General features: G+C 61.7%; 1 protein-coding gene across 5 annotated transcripts; it reads right to left on the bottom strand.

Moving 5' to 3' along the window:
- Window positions 1-51: 51 nt before the first annotated feature.
- UNC13D (unc-13 homolog D) lies at window positions 52-18,506 on the bottom strand. Of its 5 annotated transcripts, XR_014229743.1 has the most exons (34): window positions 17,535-18,506; window positions 14,897-14,929; window positions 14,527-14,634; window positions 14,077-14,136; window positions 13,748-13,814; window positions 13,487-13,664; window positions 13,083-13,127; window positions 12,584-12,652; window positions 12,322-12,391; window positions 11,883-11,987; window positions 11,454-11,546; window positions 11,096-11,199; window positions 10,714-10,831; window positions 9,956-10,080; window positions 9,594-9,684; window positions 9,248-9,304; window positions 8,727-8,824; window positions 8,434-8,485; window positions 7,980-8,110; window positions 7,518-7,638; window positions 6,948-7,091; window positions 6,656-6,754; window positions 6,053-6,259; window positions 5,808-5,876; window positions 5,376-5,455; window positions 5,052-5,157; window positions 4,907-4,978; window positions 4,703-4,786; window positions 4,285-4,405; window positions 3,586-3,709; window positions 3,014-3,219; window positions 2,668-2,913; window positions 2,056-2,248; window positions 52-651 (listed from the first exon to the last, which is right to left on the bottom strand). XR_014229743.1 is itself a non-coding variant. In XM_082326908.1 (32 exons), the coding sequence occupies exons 1-32, from the start codon at window positions 17,589-17,591 to the stop codon at window positions 2,807-2,809; spliced, it is 3,201 nt and encodes a 1,066-aa protein (XP_082183034.1). In that variant the 5' UTR covers window positions 17,592-18,506; the 3' UTR covers window positions 2,293-2,806. The 5 variants fall into 5 exon arrangements, 1 of the variants encoding a protein (XP_082183034.1); XR_014229744.1 differs by lacking the exon at window positions 2,056-2,248 and having other exon boundaries at window positions 54-651; XR_014229745.1 differs by lacking the exon at window positions 52-651 and having other exon boundaries at window positions 1,923-2,248.
- Window positions 18,507-20,715: the final 2,209 nt, after the last annotated feature.

Here is a 20,715-nt window from a genome sequence, read left to right as displayed (position 1 = left end):
TTCTGGCTCAAGGCCCTTTTGCAGGGGGTTGCCCCTCGCCGTTGTGCTCGAGAGGCGAGGGCGGCGGGGGCGAGGCGATGCGGCGCCGGTCGGTGGGGCAGGGGCTCCTTTGGAAACGGCAAAGCCACAGAGCAAAGAGCGTTTTAGCACCTGGATTCGTGGTGCGGACAAGAATTTATCTCGAAGCGTCTCCCAGAAGAGCCAGGCTGGGCAGAGACATTTAAAGTTACGACATTTATGACATTTAAAGCATTACAGACACAGTTTCATGCATTGGTACCCAAAAGACCATGCCTTATGTATGGAGCCGAGAATTAGCTTTGGTCTAATTAATGCCTCAAAGCTGCAGCAGCCACTTACCCTTACTCCAACCGCAACAACAGCGCGAATCACCCGGTTGATGTTACAGATTAGCGAATAAAATCGGTAGCCGTAAGTGCCTGCCCCTTCCCTCTTGTGCTGCCGCAATCTGCCTGTGTCGGGCTGCTTCACCGGGAGGAGGATGATGGGGATTTCTTCCTCCTCAGCCTTGCATTTGCTAGGAACTGGTTTTGTGTGCTTTAAGCCATATTTTTTTAATGCTTAGGCTGGGCTCCTCCTGGTCCATGGGGTAAGTTACGCTCCCACCGTTCAAGGTTTATTAGTCCTCCTCTGTAAAGGGGATGATTTCTTTTGAGGTGGGAGAAGACTCACACGCCTGCCCCCAGCGGAGCAAAAATTAAGCTAAAACACCTTAGATAATAGATGCAAATAAGTGCAAACCTCAACCCAGCGGTCGGCCCGCGCCCCCGCCTCGCTGGGACTCCTGCCTCTCGCCGCAGGGACAGCCCGCCGGCTGCGCACCCGCAGCCAGGTACGGCACAGCCGTTTCGAAACCTAGGCTAACCCACCCGCACGCTGCAGCCCCCAGCGCTAAGCTGGCAGTAAGGCCCGAGGCCGGCTGGTAGCGGGTGCCAACACCGGGGGCACGGGGTTTCCTCGCCGGCAGCGGTAGCAGCGACCCGGCTGAACGAGGCCCTGGGACGGCTCCTCCGCAAGCAGGGACCCTGCTCCAGAACCTTATTTCTCTGCAAGGGGGGACCGAAACGAGTGATTTAAGCCAGCAAATGGCTTCCTTGTGAGCGAGCACCCTTAATCCCTCCTGCTGTGGGTTCGGTTGAGCCTGGCCATGTCATACAGATACCAACGAGGCTTTTTTTCCCCCTCCCACCCCACCACCGAGGGCTTGACCTGAATTGACCCAGCGGTTGCTCAGCCCGCCGAGAACGCGGCTGGTGCTCGGGGCGCCGGGAGGGCGATGCCTTCACTTCCCCCGCAACTCCCGGGGACCCGCTGCAGCCCAGGCACCGCCACCCCCTTGCAGGGCGGCGGCAGCGGGAGCTCTGGAGTTACAACTACTACGAATTGCAGCTAAACCACACTCCAAAATACCCAGCGAAGAGTTAGCAACCAGCTGCCCTGCCGGGCATTTTTGCTGGTACACCCGGGCCACCCCCCGGGCAATGCACCCTGCAGCACTGCTGCCCACCGCTGTCCCCCGCGTGCCCACCGCTGTCCCCCGCGTGCCAGAGCAGAGGGACGCAGGTCCCCGGCAGAGGCTGGGGGCAACGCCGGGGTCCTGCCCGCTGCTTCTGGTCCCTCGGCAGCCCAAAGCGCCGCGCGGTTTGGCTGATGGGGCTGCGATGCTCTTTAGCGCTGCCCAGGCTCCAGCAAGCTCCCAGCCTCCCTCAGCTCCAGCAAGGAGGTCAATTCAATTGGTGGTAAAATACAAAACCACGGACAAGAGCCATGCACATTTTAAAAAAGAAAAAAACACCCATGCAAACCCACAAAATACCCCAAACCACAAAGCCCGACCGGCTGCACAGGGAGGTGCCAGGCCTGGAGCCGGCGGCGCTGCGCCGGGCAGAGATGGCCGCCGGGCAGAGATGGCTCTTGCTCCCAGCGCCGCGCAGCCCCGAGGACACGCGCATCTGCCTTTCCTCATCACCAAACCACCACGCATCACCCATCCTAAAAGCTTTTTGCTGTGCCCGAGCCAGACCTGGGCTTTACCCGCGGCTCATCAGGCTCCTTCACAGGCCAAAACCCGGCTCCATCCGCCAGGTACGGGCACCGGCCGTGCCGCACGCTCAGCCCTGCCTCCAGCACCACTGGGCGGCCGCAGCTTTCCCAGCCATTTGTTTGTACCTTGGTGTAAATACTATTTTGCAATGGCCTGGGGCTCGGAAGAACACTACCTGATTCCCTGCGGAGGAAAACAGCCCGGCTGATTCAGCACAGCCAAGTCCTCGCCGAAGCCTGGGCCATTGCCCCGGAGCACCCCCTGCACAGAGTCAGCCCACGCATCAGCTTTGGGGCTTTTAATTTAAAATAAGAGGCTTATCCACAAGAGAAAAATTAAAAAAAAAAAAAAAAAAAAAGGCAGGTTTGGTTGGCCCCACCCCAAATAAATGACGCTGCACTTGCACTGCCCTGACGCAGCGCTGCAGACGGGAGGGTTGGGGACGCGGCCAGGCGATGCGGCACCGGCAGTGACAAGCTAATGGGGACGAGCAGGGCCAGCCACACACTTTCACGTCCCCCGTGTAGTGTTGCTAGTCCGGACAGGCAAAGAAATCCCCTGAAATACCGCGTGCCCACCCTCCCCGGCCTCACGGGAGCTACCCGAAGGTGGGGGCGAGACGGGCGCTGGGAGGTGTTGGGGACCCAGCCCCTGCGGACGGCTCCGGCTCCAGCGCCGGCAAAACTCCCGGGTCCCACTGGCCAGAGCCCCTCGTTTCGGGTCCCTCTTCCTCCGCCTCCCTCACTCCGTCTCCTTGGACTGCTTGGCTCGTTGCTTGCGGAGCTTAACGAAGGCCTGAGCCTCTTTGTCCCCCTTCCTGGACTCCAGCAGCCGCAGGATCTCGTCTCCTGCCAGAGAGGAGGGAAGGGATGGCGGGAGACGCTGGCTGCAGCCCCCTCCTGCGGCCGCGGGGCCGGCGGGGGCTCGGCGGGGCTCAGCACCACGTACCGGCGGGTTTGGGGTGGGTGAGGGGGAGGCGGGTCTGCGGCACCCGTCCCGCGTCAGCCTGGTCCTCGTCGGTGTCGAGGCCGGGCAGGTGGCGGAGGGGGAAGAAGGCTTCGCCCTCCAGGTCGTTGGCCCCCAGCGTGTCGTAGTCGAACACGGTCAGCAGCAGGCAGGCCCCCTCCTGCCGGCACTTCTCCGGGGGGATCAAGCTGCAGGGGGACGGGGTGCGGGGGACCGTCACAGCCCATCCCCTCCATCCCGAAATTCAACCTTCGCCCCAGGGACCGAACAGGGTTCCCTGGGGTGATGCTCTGTGGGAAGCCAGCCCCTGCCTCCCGCCGCCACACTGACCCCAACCCCTTCACAGCCCAGGGCCCCGGCCCAGCCCCGCACCAGCCGGCGGGACCCAGGTGTTTGGGGTGCCCCCACCCCAGCTCCCACGGCTGAGCCCCCAGTGGGGTGCGGGGGCGAATCCCAGGGCAGGACCCAGTTCCCGGAGCAGCAGCCCCGTAGCAGGGGCTGGGTGGAAGCGCGGGTGGCTGCGGGGGGCCCAGTGGGCGTCAGCCCCTACGTACAAATCGAAGGCTTCATCGAAGAGGGGGTGCAACTCGTTCCTCTTGCACTGCGTGGTCCGGGCCACCACCTCGGGGAACTCATGCCGGGGCTCCAGGGTGAGCTGGACGAAGGGGTCGCTCGAGCCTGGTGGGGTGCAGCCGTCAGCCCCCTCCCGCCGCCCCTTCTGCCCCAGCCGCGGGGGCTGGACACACTGGGGTGGCTGGGGGGGGTCAGGGCACCCTCACCGCCCCCCAGCCCAGCCAGGCTCCTGGGAGGGTGCGGGAACATCCCCCACCCTGCCCACACCTGGGTCTGCCACGGGTGGCTGCAATGGGGTGACCTCTCCTGGAGACCTCCCCAAACGACAGCCAACCCGAGAGACTGTCCCTTGTCACCCCGGCATATTTTTCTGTCTGAGAGGCAATTTGCAGGGTGGAAAAAAGCCGCCTGCCCTGGCTGCTGGCTTGTGCTGCAAAGGGAAGGCAGCGGGATGTGGGCAGCGCCCTGCCTGGTCCTGCCTGCCGCATCCCTCTGGAGCACCCCGGACCACTGCAATAACCCCCTTCGTCCCCAAACCCACCTCCTCGGATGCAGAAGCAAATCAAGACAGAGGCCCGTCACACCGAGCACTGCCAGCACCTCTCCTACCCAGGGGCGCATCGGGGACGGAGGGCAGGGGGTCCCGGGGCGGTGGGGCTCCCCAGCCCACCCGCACCCACCGTTGGAGTCCAGCGGGATGAGGTTGGCGGCGTTGAGCACTTCCACGCGGAGTTTCTGCTCCGAAGGGCGGTACAGCGCTTTGATCGTCACGGCCCCGTACTTCTCCGAGCTGGTGTCCAGCTGAGCGGTGGAGTACAGGAATAAGGGTGCTGCCTTTCGGCACGCTCGTGGAGGGGATGCCTGGGGTCTGGTGGAGGCTGAGTGGGCATTTTGGGGTACTGGGGGGTGATGGGCATCCTCTGGGGTGCAATTGAACCCCCTCCTGCCCACCGATGAGGCAAAACCAGCCCCAACAGCCTCAGGACTGGGCGGGTGGTGGGGAAATCCCACGTTTCCACAGGCAGGCTGTGCCGGGCAGCCCCGCGTGTGCAAGGGCGGGGTGTGGGAAGGGGCTGGGGGCACCATCCTGGCTCCTACCTGCTGCTGGATCCTGTTGCTGAAGTATTTCTGGATGAGTTTGCGGCTGGTGGCAGAGCAGAGGGCCAGGTGGGTCTCCAGCGACTGCGGGGAGGACAAGAGGCGACGGTCAAGCACATGGACGGGTCTGCAGCCCAGGGACACCCTCCCTGGAGGGCACCCAAAGGAAACCCCGGGGACTCCCACGTCCCCAGCACCCCGTACCAGGAAGGCTGCGGTGTGGAGGGTCTCCAGCGGCAGCCCGCAGCCCTCGGCGTGGAAGCACAGCTCCAGGCTCTGGGGAGAAGGACGCTGTTAGCAACCAAACCCCCGTCCCTGCCGGGGACCCCCCGGCTGCCCCCCCCGGTACCTTCAGGGCACAGTGCAGCTTCTTGTAGCGCTGGGTCGAGGGGCCCTGCTGCCCCGCGGCTGCCGACAGCACGGCCAAGGTGTGGTGCCAGAGGAGAGCGAGGAGGCTGCGGGGGCGAGGGAGGAAGGCTGTGAGCAGGGGTCCGGGGGTGGGCTGGTCCTCGGCCAAGGGGCTTTGCAGAGCCCCGGAGGGAACTGGCTCGTCCCAGTGGGCTGAGCAGCCAGCCCCAAAGCGGGACGGCCCCACGGTGCGGGGGGACGCTCCTGCCGAGGGACGGTGACGCTGCTGGCCTCTGCCATGGTGCCTCCCCGGTGCCCTGGTCACCTTTTGAAGTTCTCGTGGACCAGATGCTCGTTGAGATAATGCAGCTCCGACTCCAGGAACTTCATGAGCGGGATGATGGACTGCAGCAAGAGGAGAGGGGCATTGGGGAGGGCACGGGGGGCCGTATCCAGCAGGGCACGGCGGGGAGAGGGGCAGAGCACGGCTGGCTGGAGCCAGCAGGGCAGGGGGGCCCGGAGGGGCTCCCTCCCACAGCGAGGACGTGGGCAGGCTGTGCCCGGTCTGGTCCGGCTGCCGACACAGGCGTCAAACAAAGCTTACGGAGGTCTGGGCCCCAGCGCTGGTGTGTCCTGTGCCCCAGGCGCGGGGCAGGGAGGGGTGGGGAAGGGCGATGGGAGCCTCCACCAAGTAGGCAAGGGTTATTCGCGGCTGCCCGAAAAAGGTGGTCGAGAAGGGGCCAGGCCAGGTACTTACGTCCTCGGGCTCCCGGGTGTCATCGGAAGAGGAGAGCTCCTGGATGTGTCTGGCGATGCCCTTTTCCAGCTGCCAGGGAGAAATGCACGGAGGCACTTGGGCTTTGCCCTCTGCACCAACCTCCCCATGCCCGGGTCCGCCTTGTCTCCGTTCCAGGAGCATTATGGGCTCCAGGCCCCCTTGGGTGAGACCTCCCCACTTTGGGCCAGGTGAGGGCCAAGGGGGGGTCAGCGGCAGGTGGTCACCTTGGTGGCCAGGGCTTGCACCACGTCCCGGACCTCGTGGTCCAGGCAGGAGACGGTGCTGTCGAGCTGGTTGTGCAGCGTGTGCTGGATCTGCTGCTGGTCGATGACGTCCCCTGTGCGCTGCTCCAGCTGGGCCCAGTCCAGCTGCGATGGCAGCTTTCGGATCAGCAGCCGCAGCTGCTTGATGTTGTTCACCACGATGCAGAGCTGGGGGAGGTGGGTCTGCTTCAGGGTGTCCCACACCCCCTGGTGCATCCCCCGCCGGCTTCATCCCCATCCCCATCCCCCTCCCCATCCCCCTCCCCATCCCCATCCCCATCCCCATCCATCTTCAGTCCTGTCCCCATCCTCATCCTCATCCCCATCCCCATCCCCATCCCCATCCTTTTTCTCATCCTCACCCCCATCCGCATCCCGCTCCCCCTGCTCACACCATTTCCTTCCTGATTTTCCAGGATTATGGCTATTGGGGGTCAACTGGTCCCCATGAAAGCCAGACCTGGGATGTCAGCTGGGTGCTCAGCAGCTCATGCCCCTCTTTGCCCAGAACCCACGGCCAAATTCTGCCTCTTCCGAAGCAGTGGACCCTGCCCCGATACCAACTCTGTTGGCTGCTTCGCCCTCGTTCTGCTCATTCAGCGACAGAGCCTCAGCCCTCTCCTTGATGAGCCGGCAGTACATCAGGGCGATTTTGCACATGTCCTACAGGATAGAAAAGAAACCAACGGGACTGAACTGGGCAGCATGGGAACCACTGCGGGGCCAGGAGACCCTGCCACATCGGCGTGGGACACTGGCCCGATTCGTGGAGACACGTCTCCAAGAGCAGGAGAGGAAACTCCGGCTGCTGATGCCTGTGAGCATGGCATCTGCCGGCAGGGCCCGGTATACAAACCTCCACGAGCTTCACCATGATCATGAAGGCTTCCTCGGGGTCCGGCCAGTTGAGCTGCTGCCAGGTCTTCACGATCTGGGCGTAGCAGGTGGACAGGTCGACAGTGGACGTGCTGTGCTTGTTGTGCTCTCCGAAGGGCGTCAGCTGGGAGGGCAGAGAAAGCAAATGCAACTTAGCTTGTGCGGAAAGCGGTCATCCCAGGCAGGAGAGCTGCTCCTTTACTTTGGGGGGCTCTCGCCCATGGCTGCCCTCCCTCCCCTCGTCCTAAAGGTCGGAAGCGAAGGGGATGCTCACAGCATGGCCCCAGCGCAGGCTCATCAGCTCACTCGGGCTGCCAGAGGGCAGAGAGGGAAGGGGCGCGGGGATGCGCTGTGGGGCCAGGGTGGGATCAACTGGTCCAGGAGACCACATCCCTTGTTGTGTATTTGGGAGAGGAACCAGCCGGCTCCTGGGCTGCAAGAGGCACCTACGTGGTGGTCTCAATGCTGTGAGCCAGGCTCAGCGGCAAGGTGTGGAGGGAGCTGGAGTGTCCCCAAAGGATGGAGGGAGATGTTCTCCTCCCCGCGTTACCTGGTCCATCTGGATGGCTCTCTGTGCCCTCTCCAGCGCGATGGTGTAGGCCTTCTGCAGCCACTGGGGCACCGCTTCCTTGAACCATTGGTGGAAATTGCTCAGGGCCAGAGGTCCATCCCTGTGGACGAAGGCACCAGCTTCTCCAACCGCACAGCAACGGCACGGGGCCATCACCCCTCCTTGCTCTCTCTTACAAGAAACTGCCCCGAGGGGGAGGCAGCCCGTAGCACCGTCCTAAGGAGAAACCTCCCCCTGTCTGGAAGGTGAAGTCTCCATCAACCCCACTCAGACACAAGCCTGAAACCCCTCTGGTGATGCTCACACCAACACCAGACACCAGCAGCCTCGTCTGCCTTATGTGTAATTAGTGATGTAGGTGAATGGGAAGCATTTGGAGTTCCTCTCAATTAACGGCTCATTCCCTAGCTTCAGCATCTCCCCTCTCTCTGGGTTGGATACCTCTTTGGGAGGAAGTCCTTCATCCGATAGAGCTCCTGCAGGTTCAGGTAGAGCTGGAAAAGGCTCTCGGCCATGGGCTTGGACATGCTGCTGTCGACCTCGCGCAGCTGCCCCTGGACGTGCTCCGCGACCTGGCGGCGAGCAAGGGAAGGGGGGCGGCTGTTAGCGAAGGTCCGGCCGGGAAGGCTTGGTCTGCTAGGGGCTCTCTGGAGCCACGGGGTGAGGGTCAGCTCAGGGGACTCCTCTTCCTTTTGGGTGGCATTTCAGGAGATTCATTGGGTCAGGGAAGCAGATGATAGTCACTTTATGGGCACGCAGGGAAAGATGGAGAGTTTCCCTGGCTTGCTCCCTTTCCAGGCTTGCAACAACCAGTTGCCACTTGAAAGGTGGCCAAAACCTCAGCCTGGCTTTAGACCTTAGTCCCACGGGTGCAGAGCGGCCCAGGCTTGCTCACCAGGCTCTCCAGCTCCAGGTAGGCAATGGAGAAGAGATTCAACTTCAAGGTGCTGCAAGAGAGAAACGGGGAGTCAGGAGCCTGCCAGCCCCAGCCCAGCAAACCCGCCCCTGCAAACCCTCCCAGGCCATGCCCTTGCCATAAGGGCGAGGACAGTGAAGCTCTAAGAGGCAGAGATGGGACCACAGATGCTCTCTGTGGAGCCCAAGAGCCAATGAATGAGGCATCAAAGTGCCCTGTTGCTCTTGACCCCAGGGAAGGTGGACGAGGGGGGATCAAGCTCTGAAACCTACTTGATGAAGAATTTATTCCAGATTTTCTGGCACTGCTGGAGATCTCCTATCACCTCCAGAAGGAGTCTGGACAAGGCTTTGCCATTCTCCTCCATGCTCTGTAAAGGAAGGAACAGCTTGATTTGGATCCTTAGTAATTTTAAAATGACCCGGGCTCCTTTCTGATCTTATTTATTTCTATGATTTGTTCTTGTGGGGTAGCAATCTATCATTAGATCCACATTAGGAGCACCAAGAAGTTGTCGGTAACATCCACTGTTGGCTTGTGCTTGCGTGGCTGGGCTGGGGACCACCTCCTGTTCTCCTGAGCATTGCACCAAGGCCTTAAGCTTCAATGCACCTCGGCAGCTGCAGGTAACGTGGCTCATGGTATTTTTAAGCTGGAAACCCAAATGCCTTGGCTGCATCAGAAAACTGGAGAAGCCTTGTCTCCATCTTGTCTTCCCAACCCCTCGGGCCTCCCACCCCAAGCCCAGCAAATTGCTTCTTACAATGTCAGAGAGGCAGAGATAGGAACCGACCTTCACCATGGGCTTGAGGTGCTGCTTCTTCATGTGAAACCACTCCGCCGTGCCTGACTGCGAGAGAGGAGTGCTGGTGTGATGGCAGGGAAGCAGGAGGAGCAAAGCCAGCTCTGTCACCCCCTTCCCTCTCCCTGTCCCCTGGGTGCAGTCAGGACCCAGATCCGTGCGGTGGGAACCACAGGCTGGGACCACCAGGTTGAAGAGGGGCAGGTATTTCCCTCCCCATGGTGGCCCGTGTGGCTTTGCTGAGGTGTGGGCCTTGGGCAGGGGATGGATGGGAAGGGAGAGCCGCAGGGTCCCACCTCCCTGGGGCTGGGGAGGGCGAGATCCCTGGTCCCACTACCTTCAGCGCCTTGGAGACCATCTGGGGGAGGTCGGGGCTGAGCGTGCACAGCTCGTGGAAAGCTTTCATTTTGCACATCTGGACCAGGACCCTGCAAAGTGAGAACCTCGAGTGAAACCCAGCACCAGCCCATCAGAAAGAACAGCCTCTCCCCCCAGAGACCCTACCCAAACAGACCTTCCCCTCCCAGCAACATCCCCCACGGGAGCCCAGGAGGAGGGACAGGACAGGACAAGTGTCCCAGCAGCTGAGAAGGGGGCAGAAAGGGCTCACGGGGGGTTTTGCTCAAGCTTACAGGCTGGTCCATCATGGTGGCCAAGCCATACGACCCCATGCACAGGCGGCACCGGTGTTCAACTCACCGGAGCAGGGACTGGAGCCTCTCCGTGGACCTCGGGACAGAGAGGGGGAAAATGATGCGGTACCGCCGGATGAGGGAGACCCCGTAAGTCAGCAAGGACTGGAAGGACTCGGCCAGCTCTGCTTTCTGGGGAGAAGGAAGGAAATATGCGCTGTCCTCCTCAGCGGCAGAACCATGGCACCAGGGCGGAGGGAGCTGGTGGCTCCCGTTGCCTTCTAGCCTGCTCCAGGGATGGGAAAACCCCGTGATGCCTCGGGCAGCTTCTCCCTGGAGGGGCTGAGCTGAGCTTTGCGCGTAAACCTCATTGCTATGCATGAAAAATTCAGAGTCTCAGCAGGGTGCTGGGACGCCCTGGGAAAATGGGCGGGGGAAAGAAGGAATTGGGTCATATTTAAGTTTTGCAGGGGGTTGTGAGTGACGCGATGGCAGCGATGGAAGAGGGAGATGTCGATGCAAAGAGTAACGGCTTCTCTGCGGAGAGAGGGAACAAACCCCTGGGGCAAAGGGGCTCCCTGACCCATGGGCTGTCCTGGTCTCAATGGCTGGTTCTCCCCAGAAATGCCCCCCAGCACCCCTGGACCGAGCTCCTGCCCTTCCTGGAACACAGGGAGGGAAATGGCCCCGGGAGCTGGGAGGAGAGGCTCGGGCTGGGTGCACGGGGGAACCACGGGGGACAGGCTGGGTGCACGGGGAGCGGGCTGGGTGCACGGGGGACGTCTCCCTGCCCTCTGCCCCCCCGGGGTGCCGCAACCCCCTCACCTGCTCTGGCCTCAGGCGCTCCTGCACCCACTGGTACTCGATGCTGGTGATCTGGTGGAGCAGGCAGTTGCTGTTGAACTCGAGGCTCTGGTAGAGCTTGCTGTACGCCAGCCACTGCCTGGGGAGGAGGGAGAGGCTGGGCTGAGCCCCCCAGGGCTGGGGGGCACCCAGGGACCAGCGCGGGGCTCCCCCACCCACGGCTATTGCTGGGATTGCAGGGGCAGGACCCAGCTCTCCTGGTGCTGCTCGGGGCAGGGGGCAATACCAGCCACGCTGAGCTCCCGGAGAGACCGGCTGCGGTCAGATGGCCCCAGGGAAGGCGTTGGGGCCCTTGACCCCCGCGCGATGCTGCATCGTGGCTCCCCGGGCGTGGAGTACTCACGCCATGACCTGGTGGAAGTCGGAGAGATCCTTCTGCGTGGCGTGCAGGTACAGCACGGTGCTGGCGTGCTTGCTCAGCTCCCCGTCCCAGGCCATGCTGCCGGCCTGCGAGGATGCAAAAGGAGGGTGAGGTGTCCTGGAGCAAGCTGGGCTGAGCAAGGAGGGGGGCAGGCGCCGGGCTGGGGTGGGTTTGCAGGACCACAGGAGGAACGGGTGCCCCATAAGGATGCCAGGCACAGGTAGACATCATCATGATGCTCCTCCCCGTCACACTGCAGCAACGTGTCGGGCACGACGGGCACCAAAGGAAGCCCTCGCCCCCGCCCAGCTGCTGGAGGGCTGCTTCTCCCCCCCGGTACCTGGTGCTGCAGGATCTCATAGGACACCAGCTGCTGCAGGAGGTGGCGATGGACAGTGTAGCTCAGCTGGGTCCGGCTGCTCGTGGTGGCCCTCTGAAAAGAGACAAGGCACAGAAGCACTAAAATAACTTGCCTGAACATGCAGGGATGCAGTCAGAGAGTAGGGACACAGGAACCCAAAAAGCATGGGGGCAGAAAGCCCCCTTTGCAGCCGAGCCAAGGGGTGCAGGTGCACCAGGAGCAAGGCCCCCGTGCTGGCCTGGAGCTCAGGGGAGGGTTGAGCTGGTTTCCAGCACATGCAAACCCTGGTGCTGGCACCTCTGCTCCTGGGGCAAGGGTCTGTGACCCCGAGATAGGCCCCAAGGGACAGACAGCTACCCCGTCCTGCCAAGGCGATGGAAAGGGACCCCCTTCCCCATCCCCTCCCACCTTCTTGTGCGTCAGCAGGAACTGCAGGTGACACTGTCCCCGGTTGGGGTACGTCTCCGTCCGTGGCTCCAGCTGGTACCACTGGTCGTCCGAGCAGTGCAGGTCCTGCATGCACAGAGACAAGGGTGAAGCCCCAGGCAGCCTTCCCGGGGAAGGAGCTGCTCAGGGACCAGGTCCCACTGCATTAATGGGGCGGGAAGATGCTGTATTGGATAACTCTAGTATTGGACTAAAAAATAAAAGATGTGCAACCACTGAGCGAGTGTGTTGGACTGGCTGGGGCACCTGCCACCGAACTGAGGGACTTGGCATCAATTTGCGGCTCTGAGCCGGGATCCTGGGCGAGCTCGGCGCTGCCACGGGGCTGGATCCTGCCCAGACCCCATGAGGTTTAACCAGCGCCTGGGGAGTCACTCGGAGGAGAGGATGCACAGCTCACCTTCAGGCGAAGGACCACGTTCCCCAGGAAATCGTCCTGCCCTTTGTCTTTGCGAGCATCTTTAAAGATCCTGAAAGGCATGAAGGAAGGAGGGGGTGAAAAGGTGTCCTATGCCTGTGGTCGAGGCAAAGAAGGGCAACGCAGACCTGCCACCCTCCCTCCCTCCTTCCTTCCAAAGGCAATTTTTAAAATCTAGCAGGCAAATAAGCATTTTTGCAAACCCTCTTTCCTCTGCAGCCATTAGGGCCACACCAGCACCAACCGTTTGAGGCCGTGGAGGTCCGTCAGCTCCCCCAGCTTGTGCCGCACCGATTCCACCGTGTCCGAGTCCCTGCGAGGACGGGCAGGGAAACCCACCGTGGGGGAAAGGAGGACATTTAGGCGATTGCAAAACAGTTCAGGGAGATGCAATGACAGCAGAGAAGGGAGGGTGCTGTGGGGGAATATGTCGGGACTGAGGCCACCCCCAAAACCATCTGTCCAGCCAAAATCTGCAAGCACATGGCTTGCCATAAATAAAATCAGGGCTCAGGCTCAGCCCTGCCTGGGCAAAGCCAGCCTGAAGCTCTCTGCTCACGCTGGTCTCATCCTGCACTGTGCACTGCTCCGGCAGAAAGTGATGGGGAAAGGGGTCCCCAGCTGGTTTCCGGGGCTTTTTAAAGGGTGCAGGTTGAAGGACCGCCCCAGCCCACCCTCCCAGGAGGCAGGACCCTGCTCAGGGCCGGGGCTGGGGTCGCTGGCTGAGGGGTGCTGCCACTCACCACATGTCCAGGTGGAAGCTGGCCGTCTCCATGTCTTCAAACTCCCTGCAAGGCACCAGCAGGATGCTGTTACTCGAGCAGCATCCGAGGGACCGGCAGCAAGCAGGCAGGACAGCTGGGGACTACAGGCAGGAGGGTCCTCCCCGGGGAGACCCCAAACCACCCCAGGCAGCCTGGGGAAGCGGTGGCAGAGCCCCAGGGGAGGGATTTTTACGCTTTTGTTTTTCACCTCCCTGGACCCGCTGCATGGGTCAGACCAGAAGCCTGGCAAGTCCCAGTGGGCATCGCCCCAGCAGAGCCCCAGCTCCTGGCTGGGGCGAGTGGTGACCCCCCCATCCACCCCCAAGAGCCCTGGGCACCCCCTCCAGCCCCCCGATGAGCAAAGCCACGGGGTGGCAGATTACAGGATAAATGTCTCGTCCCACACCGGGCTGAGGGTCTGGCTTATGACTTGTGTGCGATGGATCTGGTCTTCAGGGATGAGGTCTTTGACCACAGCCTTCATCCGCTTCCTGTGGTCGGGGTGGGCCGGCTCCTGGCTCTTGGCCTCGATGCCCAGCAGGCAGTAGGGGTCACTGAACCCTGCGAGGGCGGAGGCGTGCAAGTCCCCGTCGGGAGCAGTGGCTGTCCCTTTTCCGATGGGACACCCACCCGTCTCCACTTACCGCTGACATCTTTACCCAAAATCCCCTTGGCTTCCTTCACAGTTGCTTTCAGGCAAAAAATTGGGCTCTGGAAGAAAGGAAAAAAAAAATAATTAATGCTTAATGGGGTCACCAACCCCATGAGGAAGGATAGGGCTCAAGAAGGATTGCATTGTCAGCTGCTGCTCATGCCAGCAAACAGCCCCGGAGCAACTCCCCCGTACAGCCCAGGGCACCCCGTACCCCAAAGCCCAAATCTGGGAGCCGGGAGGCACACAGCCCCCCAGCACCACCCCGATGCAGGGAGCCCCGGCCGCAGCATACTGGGGAGACGCCGCCTCGCTGCGTACCTCCAGTTCCTTGACCTGCTGCATGATGACGTTGTGCTCCTCCGCGTCCATGCCGAAAGCCTGGTGTAGATATTAGGGCTGGTGACGGATGCTGCCCTGTTAACAGTGGCTGGAGAGCAGCCAGGGGCTTCCCTCTGCTCCCCGGCAGCCAGCTGCAGCTCGAGGGGAGAGGAGAGGAGCAAAGAGCCCAGCAGAAGGGCTGGGGACCAGCTGAAAGCTCTTGAGGGAGAGCCACCTTCCCGCCATCCCAAGCCGAAGACAAATATGTCTCCCTAAGGCCAGTATTTCCCAGCCGCAAGCTGTCCCAGCCCTCCAGCTGGATACTACCCCTACGGCTTTTAAAGTGCCCATTAAAAGCTCCCTCCAAGTGCCCCCCATCTCCTTTAGCTGGGAGGGTGGACATGTCAGGGGATGGGTTTTGGGGACCCCCTTGGGGAGGTGGGGACCCACCTTTTGCACGTAGGCGTAGAGCTCTTGGGCGTCTGCGACATGGTCGTGCTTGGGCTTGCCCAGGCGGTGCAGGATGGTGTAGAGGACCTCCTCGTAGAGCAGGGCCAGCTGCGGGGGGAGCGCCGACACCTCGCCCGGGGCCAGGCCAGCGGGGACTTGCTCCATGCATCCCCCACGATTAGGGGGGTGTCCCCCCGTCGAGCCCCCCACCGGTCCCTGCCGCCCCTCTCCCAGCACCCAGCCCTGCCCGGCCACCACTGGCTGTCCCTGGGGAGCATCTTCAGGAGCTGAGCCATGTCCCCAAGCCCCAGCAGCACTGCCACCCCCTCCAGTGCCACCAAGGGAGACCCTGGTGGGGCCACACTCGTACCTCTCTCTTGGAGAACCGGTGGGACAGATCCATCTAGAGAAAGAAGAGAAGCAGAGAGATTTCCCGTCAGCTCTCGTGGTAGAGGGTGGTTTTAGGAGGAAACCATGGCCAGGCAGGGCAGGGCAGGGGGGACGGGGCAGCATCACCCGCAGCCCATCAGGGTGGGCTGCCCCAAGGATGCCGTGACACCCCACAGATGCCCCGCGGCCGAGGGACCACCTCCTCCAGCACCCACCGGCGGGGCAGCATGGGGGCTTCACCCCCAAGCCTTGTTAATTGAGGAGGGGGCAGCGAGGATGGCAACAGCAATTTGGGGTGACCCATAGGAGGCTTTAAAAGCCAGCCATCAGCCAGCCATCAGCCAACCCCCCAGAGCTGCTCACTGGCCCGGCCAGGCCCAACAGGACCAGGCTGGAGAGCAAACCAGCCAAAGGAGAGGGCAGGAGGCCAAAGCGCAGAGCGGAGCTGCAGGCTGGGCAAGGCAGCTACGGGCAAGGAGATGCCAAAAAGCCATCAGGATTTGTGACTTGAGTCCCCTTGCCAGAAAGAAAAATGAGCGCTGCTGCAATGGTGCATCGCTCGTTGTTGAGCTGAAGGTCCGTTCCCCACTTGAAGGATGACCAGCTATAGCGTTTACTTTCCAAAAGGCAATTAATGAAATTAAAACGGTGCCGTGAGACAAAGCACAGCCCAGCTCCAGGGGCTCCCCGGAGCCTACACAGCCCCTGTTGTCCCCCGCCTCAAATGTCACCTCCCACTTATCCAGGCTCCGCATGGGTCTGGCCAGGAGATCAAACCACCTCTGCCAAAAATACCCCTTTCCCTGGCAAACCCCGGCTCTCAGCCCATCCTCACCCCCTGTTCCCTGCCCAGCGCCGAGGCTGAGCCCGTCCTGCATCTGCTTCTCTAACCCCGGTCTGGATTCGGCCACCACTGCGGCCGAGCAACTCGCTCCTGCGCGGAGCCTGGCTGGGTGACGGTGACTGCCACCGCCACCAGCCGGGTGACACAGCCAGAGGGAGGGGGACCGGTGCCCCTGTGCCACCCGTTGCGGCTCCCAGCGCTGCAAGGGGGCGACACCAAAAAATATAATGGAAATTTTTGAAACGAGTTTGACCCTTTCTGTGCCGAGGGGCGTACGCCGAGCACAGCCCCAGCGCCCTGCTCAGCCAGGGCTGGCGGGGACGGGTGGATGGACAGGCCCTATCTGTGGGTCAGCCCAGGCCCCAAAATGACCTTAGGATCCCCTTAATAGAAAAAAAAAAACCAACCACCCCTAGCTGGAACATTAACGTTTGCTTATGGCAAATCTAGGGCTGGCATAATCCCCCGGCCATCTGGACTGAATTCAACTCTTCCACCCCCAGCGAGTTTAACCCTCGAGCTGCTTCTCTCCCACCTGCCTCCATGTCCCTTCTTTTAACCCCTGTTTGGTGCCGGGGCTGCAGCGGCTCAGCAGCCCCAGCAAAAGGGGGACCTGTTGCACCCAGGAGGGCCCCTGCCTGCTCCTGCCTGCCCCTGCCCAGGGGACGGTCCACCTTCTGCTGCTCCCAGCACTATCCTGCCTGCACCAGGGCACGGCAGGCACGGCTCTGTCCCAAATCCTCCAGCATCCCTGTGGGCATCGCTGCCCCGTAGCAGGGTTGCAAGCACGGAGGGGAGAGAAAAAGGACTTTCTGTCTCTGCTGCCATTACTTATCAGCAAGGCACAAGCATCTGCTCCTGGCCCAGCAGTGGAGCAGCAGGAGAGGGCAGGGGGAGGACTCACTGTTGATCTGGGGGGGCAGACCCCGTTGCTCCCTCCGGCCATCAGGGACGGCTGCTGCGGGATCTGCTTTGTGCTCGCCCATATGCGCATGGGACTGGTTAAGCTAAAGCTGAGCTGAGCCACCAGGATGTGTTTACTGCTGCTAATCCCCACGCCACGAGCCCAGCTCAAATCCAGGAGCGGTGCTTAAATCCAGGTCCGGATACAGCCGCCAGCATCCCCCCAACCCTGTTAGCTGCGGCAGTGTCACCCGTGCAGGCCAGCTTGGCTGCGGAGACGGTGACACTTAGGAGGGAGGACAAGTCCCTGGGGGGGGACACCAGCAGAACGGATCATCCCAGGGTCCAGCATGGGGCATCGTGCCCACAGGCTCCCAGCAGCGCCGGGCAGAGGCACGCAGAGCTGCAGGTGCCATCTCCACGGGGGTAGACAGAGGGATGCCGTCTGTCCGGCCACTGCAGAGGAAGTCGGTTGGGTTGGCCAAGAGCAGGGCTTTGGGGGATCTCCTGGCAGCAGGGAGCCCGGAGGGGCTGGGAGGCACTGGGAAGCTGTAGCCGAGCTAAGAGGGGACTCGGTGCTGGCACAGAGCTGCAGCCGACCCCGTACACAGCCCTCGGGTGCGTGTTTGCACGGGTACGGTACCCCCCCATCCCCACCCCCACTCCTTGCTCGCCCTTGCGAAGCATCCCGGCCAGGAGCCGGGCTCGGTCCCTTTTCCCTCACCCCCCTTTCACAGCCTCAGCACCCAGCTCTGCACCCCGGGGTCCCCTGGGCGCGGCCGCCCCGAGCCCCTCCCTGGGGCCATCGCACCCCAGCCCCGCTCCCCAGCCCCAGCCCCGCTCCCCAGCCCCCGGGGTAACCGCCACCTACCTCGGGGCTCTCCTCCCCGGGGAGGGTCCCCGCGGGGGTCTCGCTGGCGGCATCCATGTCGGGGGGAGGCTCAGCGCGGGGCAGGGGAGCGGCTGCAGCTCTGCCTGCCGCTGCCGCCTCTCCCCCTCGCTCGCAGGCTCGGAGGAAACCACAGACCTTATCGCACCATGGCCATTTTAACAAGCGGAAACGTGCGCAGGCCTCCTTCGAGAGCAGCACGGGGACGCAGGCGCCCTGGCCCCGCTTCCCACCGCCCCGTCCTGCACCCGCAGCCCCTCGGCGATGGGGACCTCACGGCGCAGACGGGGTGGGAGCAAAAGAAGGGTGTCACATCCAGTCCCTGCTATTATTTATGAGCAAGGAATTGGGAATAAGTGGACAGAAATAGTGCCGAGAAGGCAAAGCCCAGCAGGGGAAGGGGATGGTGGGGAGGATGGGCAGGAGCAATGGGGAGGATCTGGGCTCCAGCACGTGTATTTGGGATCCATCCTGCCCCACGAGCGCAGACGGGGAGCCCACAAAAAGCAGGAGTCATCTTCAGCCCCGGGGGATGGAGGGGATTTGAAACCCGGTGCAAAAGCTGCAGGGGGGGAAATCCCCGAGGCACCCAGGCGCGTCGAACAAGGTTGGGCTGAGAACTGACGCGGTTAGTGCATGCGCACTGGGAAAGGGCACGCGGCCTTATTCCCCGAACGGGCTGTCCAGGCAGAGCTGGTTACTGAGAAAAAAAGCAGCAGGAAATGGAGTTAAAAACTTGTGCTTTACCGTCAGCTTTCATTCTTGTAAACACTTTATCTGATTGCAACTCGCAAGGCAGTTGCCTATCACAGACCGGCAGCAGCGCCCACCCCTCGAAGATCCCTATCGAAACGCCTGCACAGATGGCAAAGGGGGGAGCTGCAGCCCAGGCGATGACCGAGGGAAGAGCTGGTTTGCTCCTGGATGTTTAATGTACTCACACCCAGAGCTAAGAGCGGGCTCGGAGCGGCTGTTGAGCTGCGCAAGCGATTGCTGCTCAGCGGACAGACCCACGGCCCGGGGAAGGACATCAGCCTGCGCTCAAGACTTGCATGTCTCTGCTGCGGCTGCTCAGCACCCACGGGCTCTGCAAAGCAGGGCCATGGCCATGGCTGACACTACGCTCTCCACCGCGAGGAGGTTTTGTCTTTCCAGCCTTCCTATTCCTGGCCCCAGACGCTCCTGGAAGCCGTACGCAAGATGCTTCGGATGCAGCGGGGGGTTCAGCGGTGCTGCGTAGCCTGTCAGGGATTTCTGCTTAATCCAAACAGAAAACCACGATCATGGAAACTGCACGGGGAAGTTTGCCCCCTTAACTGCCATGCGAGGCACCGCGAAGAGGCAGCTCCCGCAGCGGGGACGTGCCCGCCGGGAGGTGCCCGGCAGCACGCCGGCTCGAGCCGGGGCTGCCGGAGGATGCTGGCAGCAGCACCCCTGTGAGAGGAGGGGGGGAGGCAGCCAGCCCGTCCCTTCCATCCTTGCAATCATCTATCCTTTAACTAAGGCAGGTCGCACTGGTTTAGCTGCTTTAGGAGAGACACAACTTGCCTTTGCCCTGAAACCCTGTAAGAGCAGGTTATATTGGCAAAAGGGGTGCTCTGAAGTTGGGGGAGCGGGAGATGGAAAAGGACGGCCAGCCTTGGCAGTGGGCCGACGTGAGGGTGAGGTTTTCCTTATCCAGGGCAGCCGGCGCAGGACCAGGGCTGCGAGGGTGCAGAGCACAGGCCCAGCAAGTTGGAGAGGCAGGGGGATGCCGAGCTAATGTAGGGAATGAAACCCCAGAGATACAGCCAGACACCGAAAAGCTGAAATCCATCCCTGCTCTCACAGCGATCGTTCAGCCTCATCCCCTGCGGGCTGAAAAACGCTGCCCGTTCCACTTCTGCTCTCTCCCGTGTCAGGAGGGCTCTTTGGTAACTGAACTGGGCTTCAGCATCACTTCCCCTGCGCTCCCCCGTTTGGCGGCGGAGCCTCCTCGCCCGGCCCCTTTGCTGGCAGAGGTGCTCGGAGGCGCTGGCCCAGCCCTGCCAGCCTCAGCCTCGCCTTTAACCAGCCTAGCATTCGCTTCACCTTGGGCAAACAGTTTAAAAGCATCTCCTTCCTTGCTGGTGGAGGGGGACACGGCAGAGGAGCTGATTTCTGCTCTGCAGCCCTCTCCCCTGACACCCAAGTGCTGTTGATTGATCTGGGACATCAGCCGGGCTCCACGGCACAACGTTGTCAGTGGGAAGTAGAGGTGTAAAGTGCACAACTGCATTTGAAAATGATTGCTGTCGTCTTTGTTTTTAGCTTTGATTGCAAAAGCAAAATCTGGCCTAGCAAAGAGCAACCACAGAGATAAAGGCAGGACGCAGACACGGCATCCCTGAGCTGCTCACACCTTTTGCTGCTTCTTGCCGACGAAAAATAACAGGGGTCAAAGAAATGTCTCTTCCCTCAAACAGCAAAGAGAGAACAACGGGTAAGAGTTTAGTCAACCCTCAAATCCACCCCCCTTCTCCTTGTAATGCTGAAGAAATAAAATCCACTGCAATCATAAATATTGCTAAGCATCAGGCAATCATTCGCCAGCCAGGAGCCGGTGGCCGTGCTGGGGTTTTGCAGGTTTTAGAGAGGGAAACTTCAGCTTCGGTGTGGAAGTGTCTGTTAAAAAGCACTTGCCCCGAAAGCTCCCCGGCTGGTCGCCGCCCCGCGCGGGGCTGGTCTGCAGCCGCGGCGCAGCCCGGCGGGGTGGGCAGCGCACGGCCCCCGTCGGCGGCCAGCACCGGCCTCGGGGAAGGGCTCCGCGCAGGGCTCCCACGGCTTTGAGCCTCTGGCTGTGCAAAGGGAGAGTTGTTTGGTCGTCCTGCTTCAATAGCAGCAAATGCCCTTTTCTTGCTCCTGAGTTTTACCAGCAGCCACCTACCCCACAAAATACCAGGGACAAAAATCACTGAGCTCACAGATCGCATCGTATTTGCCCCTCGAATTACTCCTCGTCCGGGAAACAAGAAGAAAAGCCCTATAAAAGCAGCTCCAGAAGCAGCACAGATTTCTGGTTAGCAGACACAACCCCAATAAACTCCATGCCCCAAACCTGCAGGACAACCAGCCAGGACCTTGCAAAACATCCCAGCCATCCCAGGTCAGGAGCGCTGTAAAAGGACTTTGTTTTCCACAGGGA

This window comes from Platalea leucorodia, assembly GCF_965183815.1.
Source record: "Platalea leucorodia genome assembly, chromosome: 14".
NCBI lineage: Eukaryota > Metazoa > Chordata > Aves > Pelecaniformes > Threskiornithidae > Platalea > Platalea leucorodia.
Note: the sequence above shows the minus strand (reverse complement) of the source record. Positions and strands in the feature narration are given on the sequence as shown.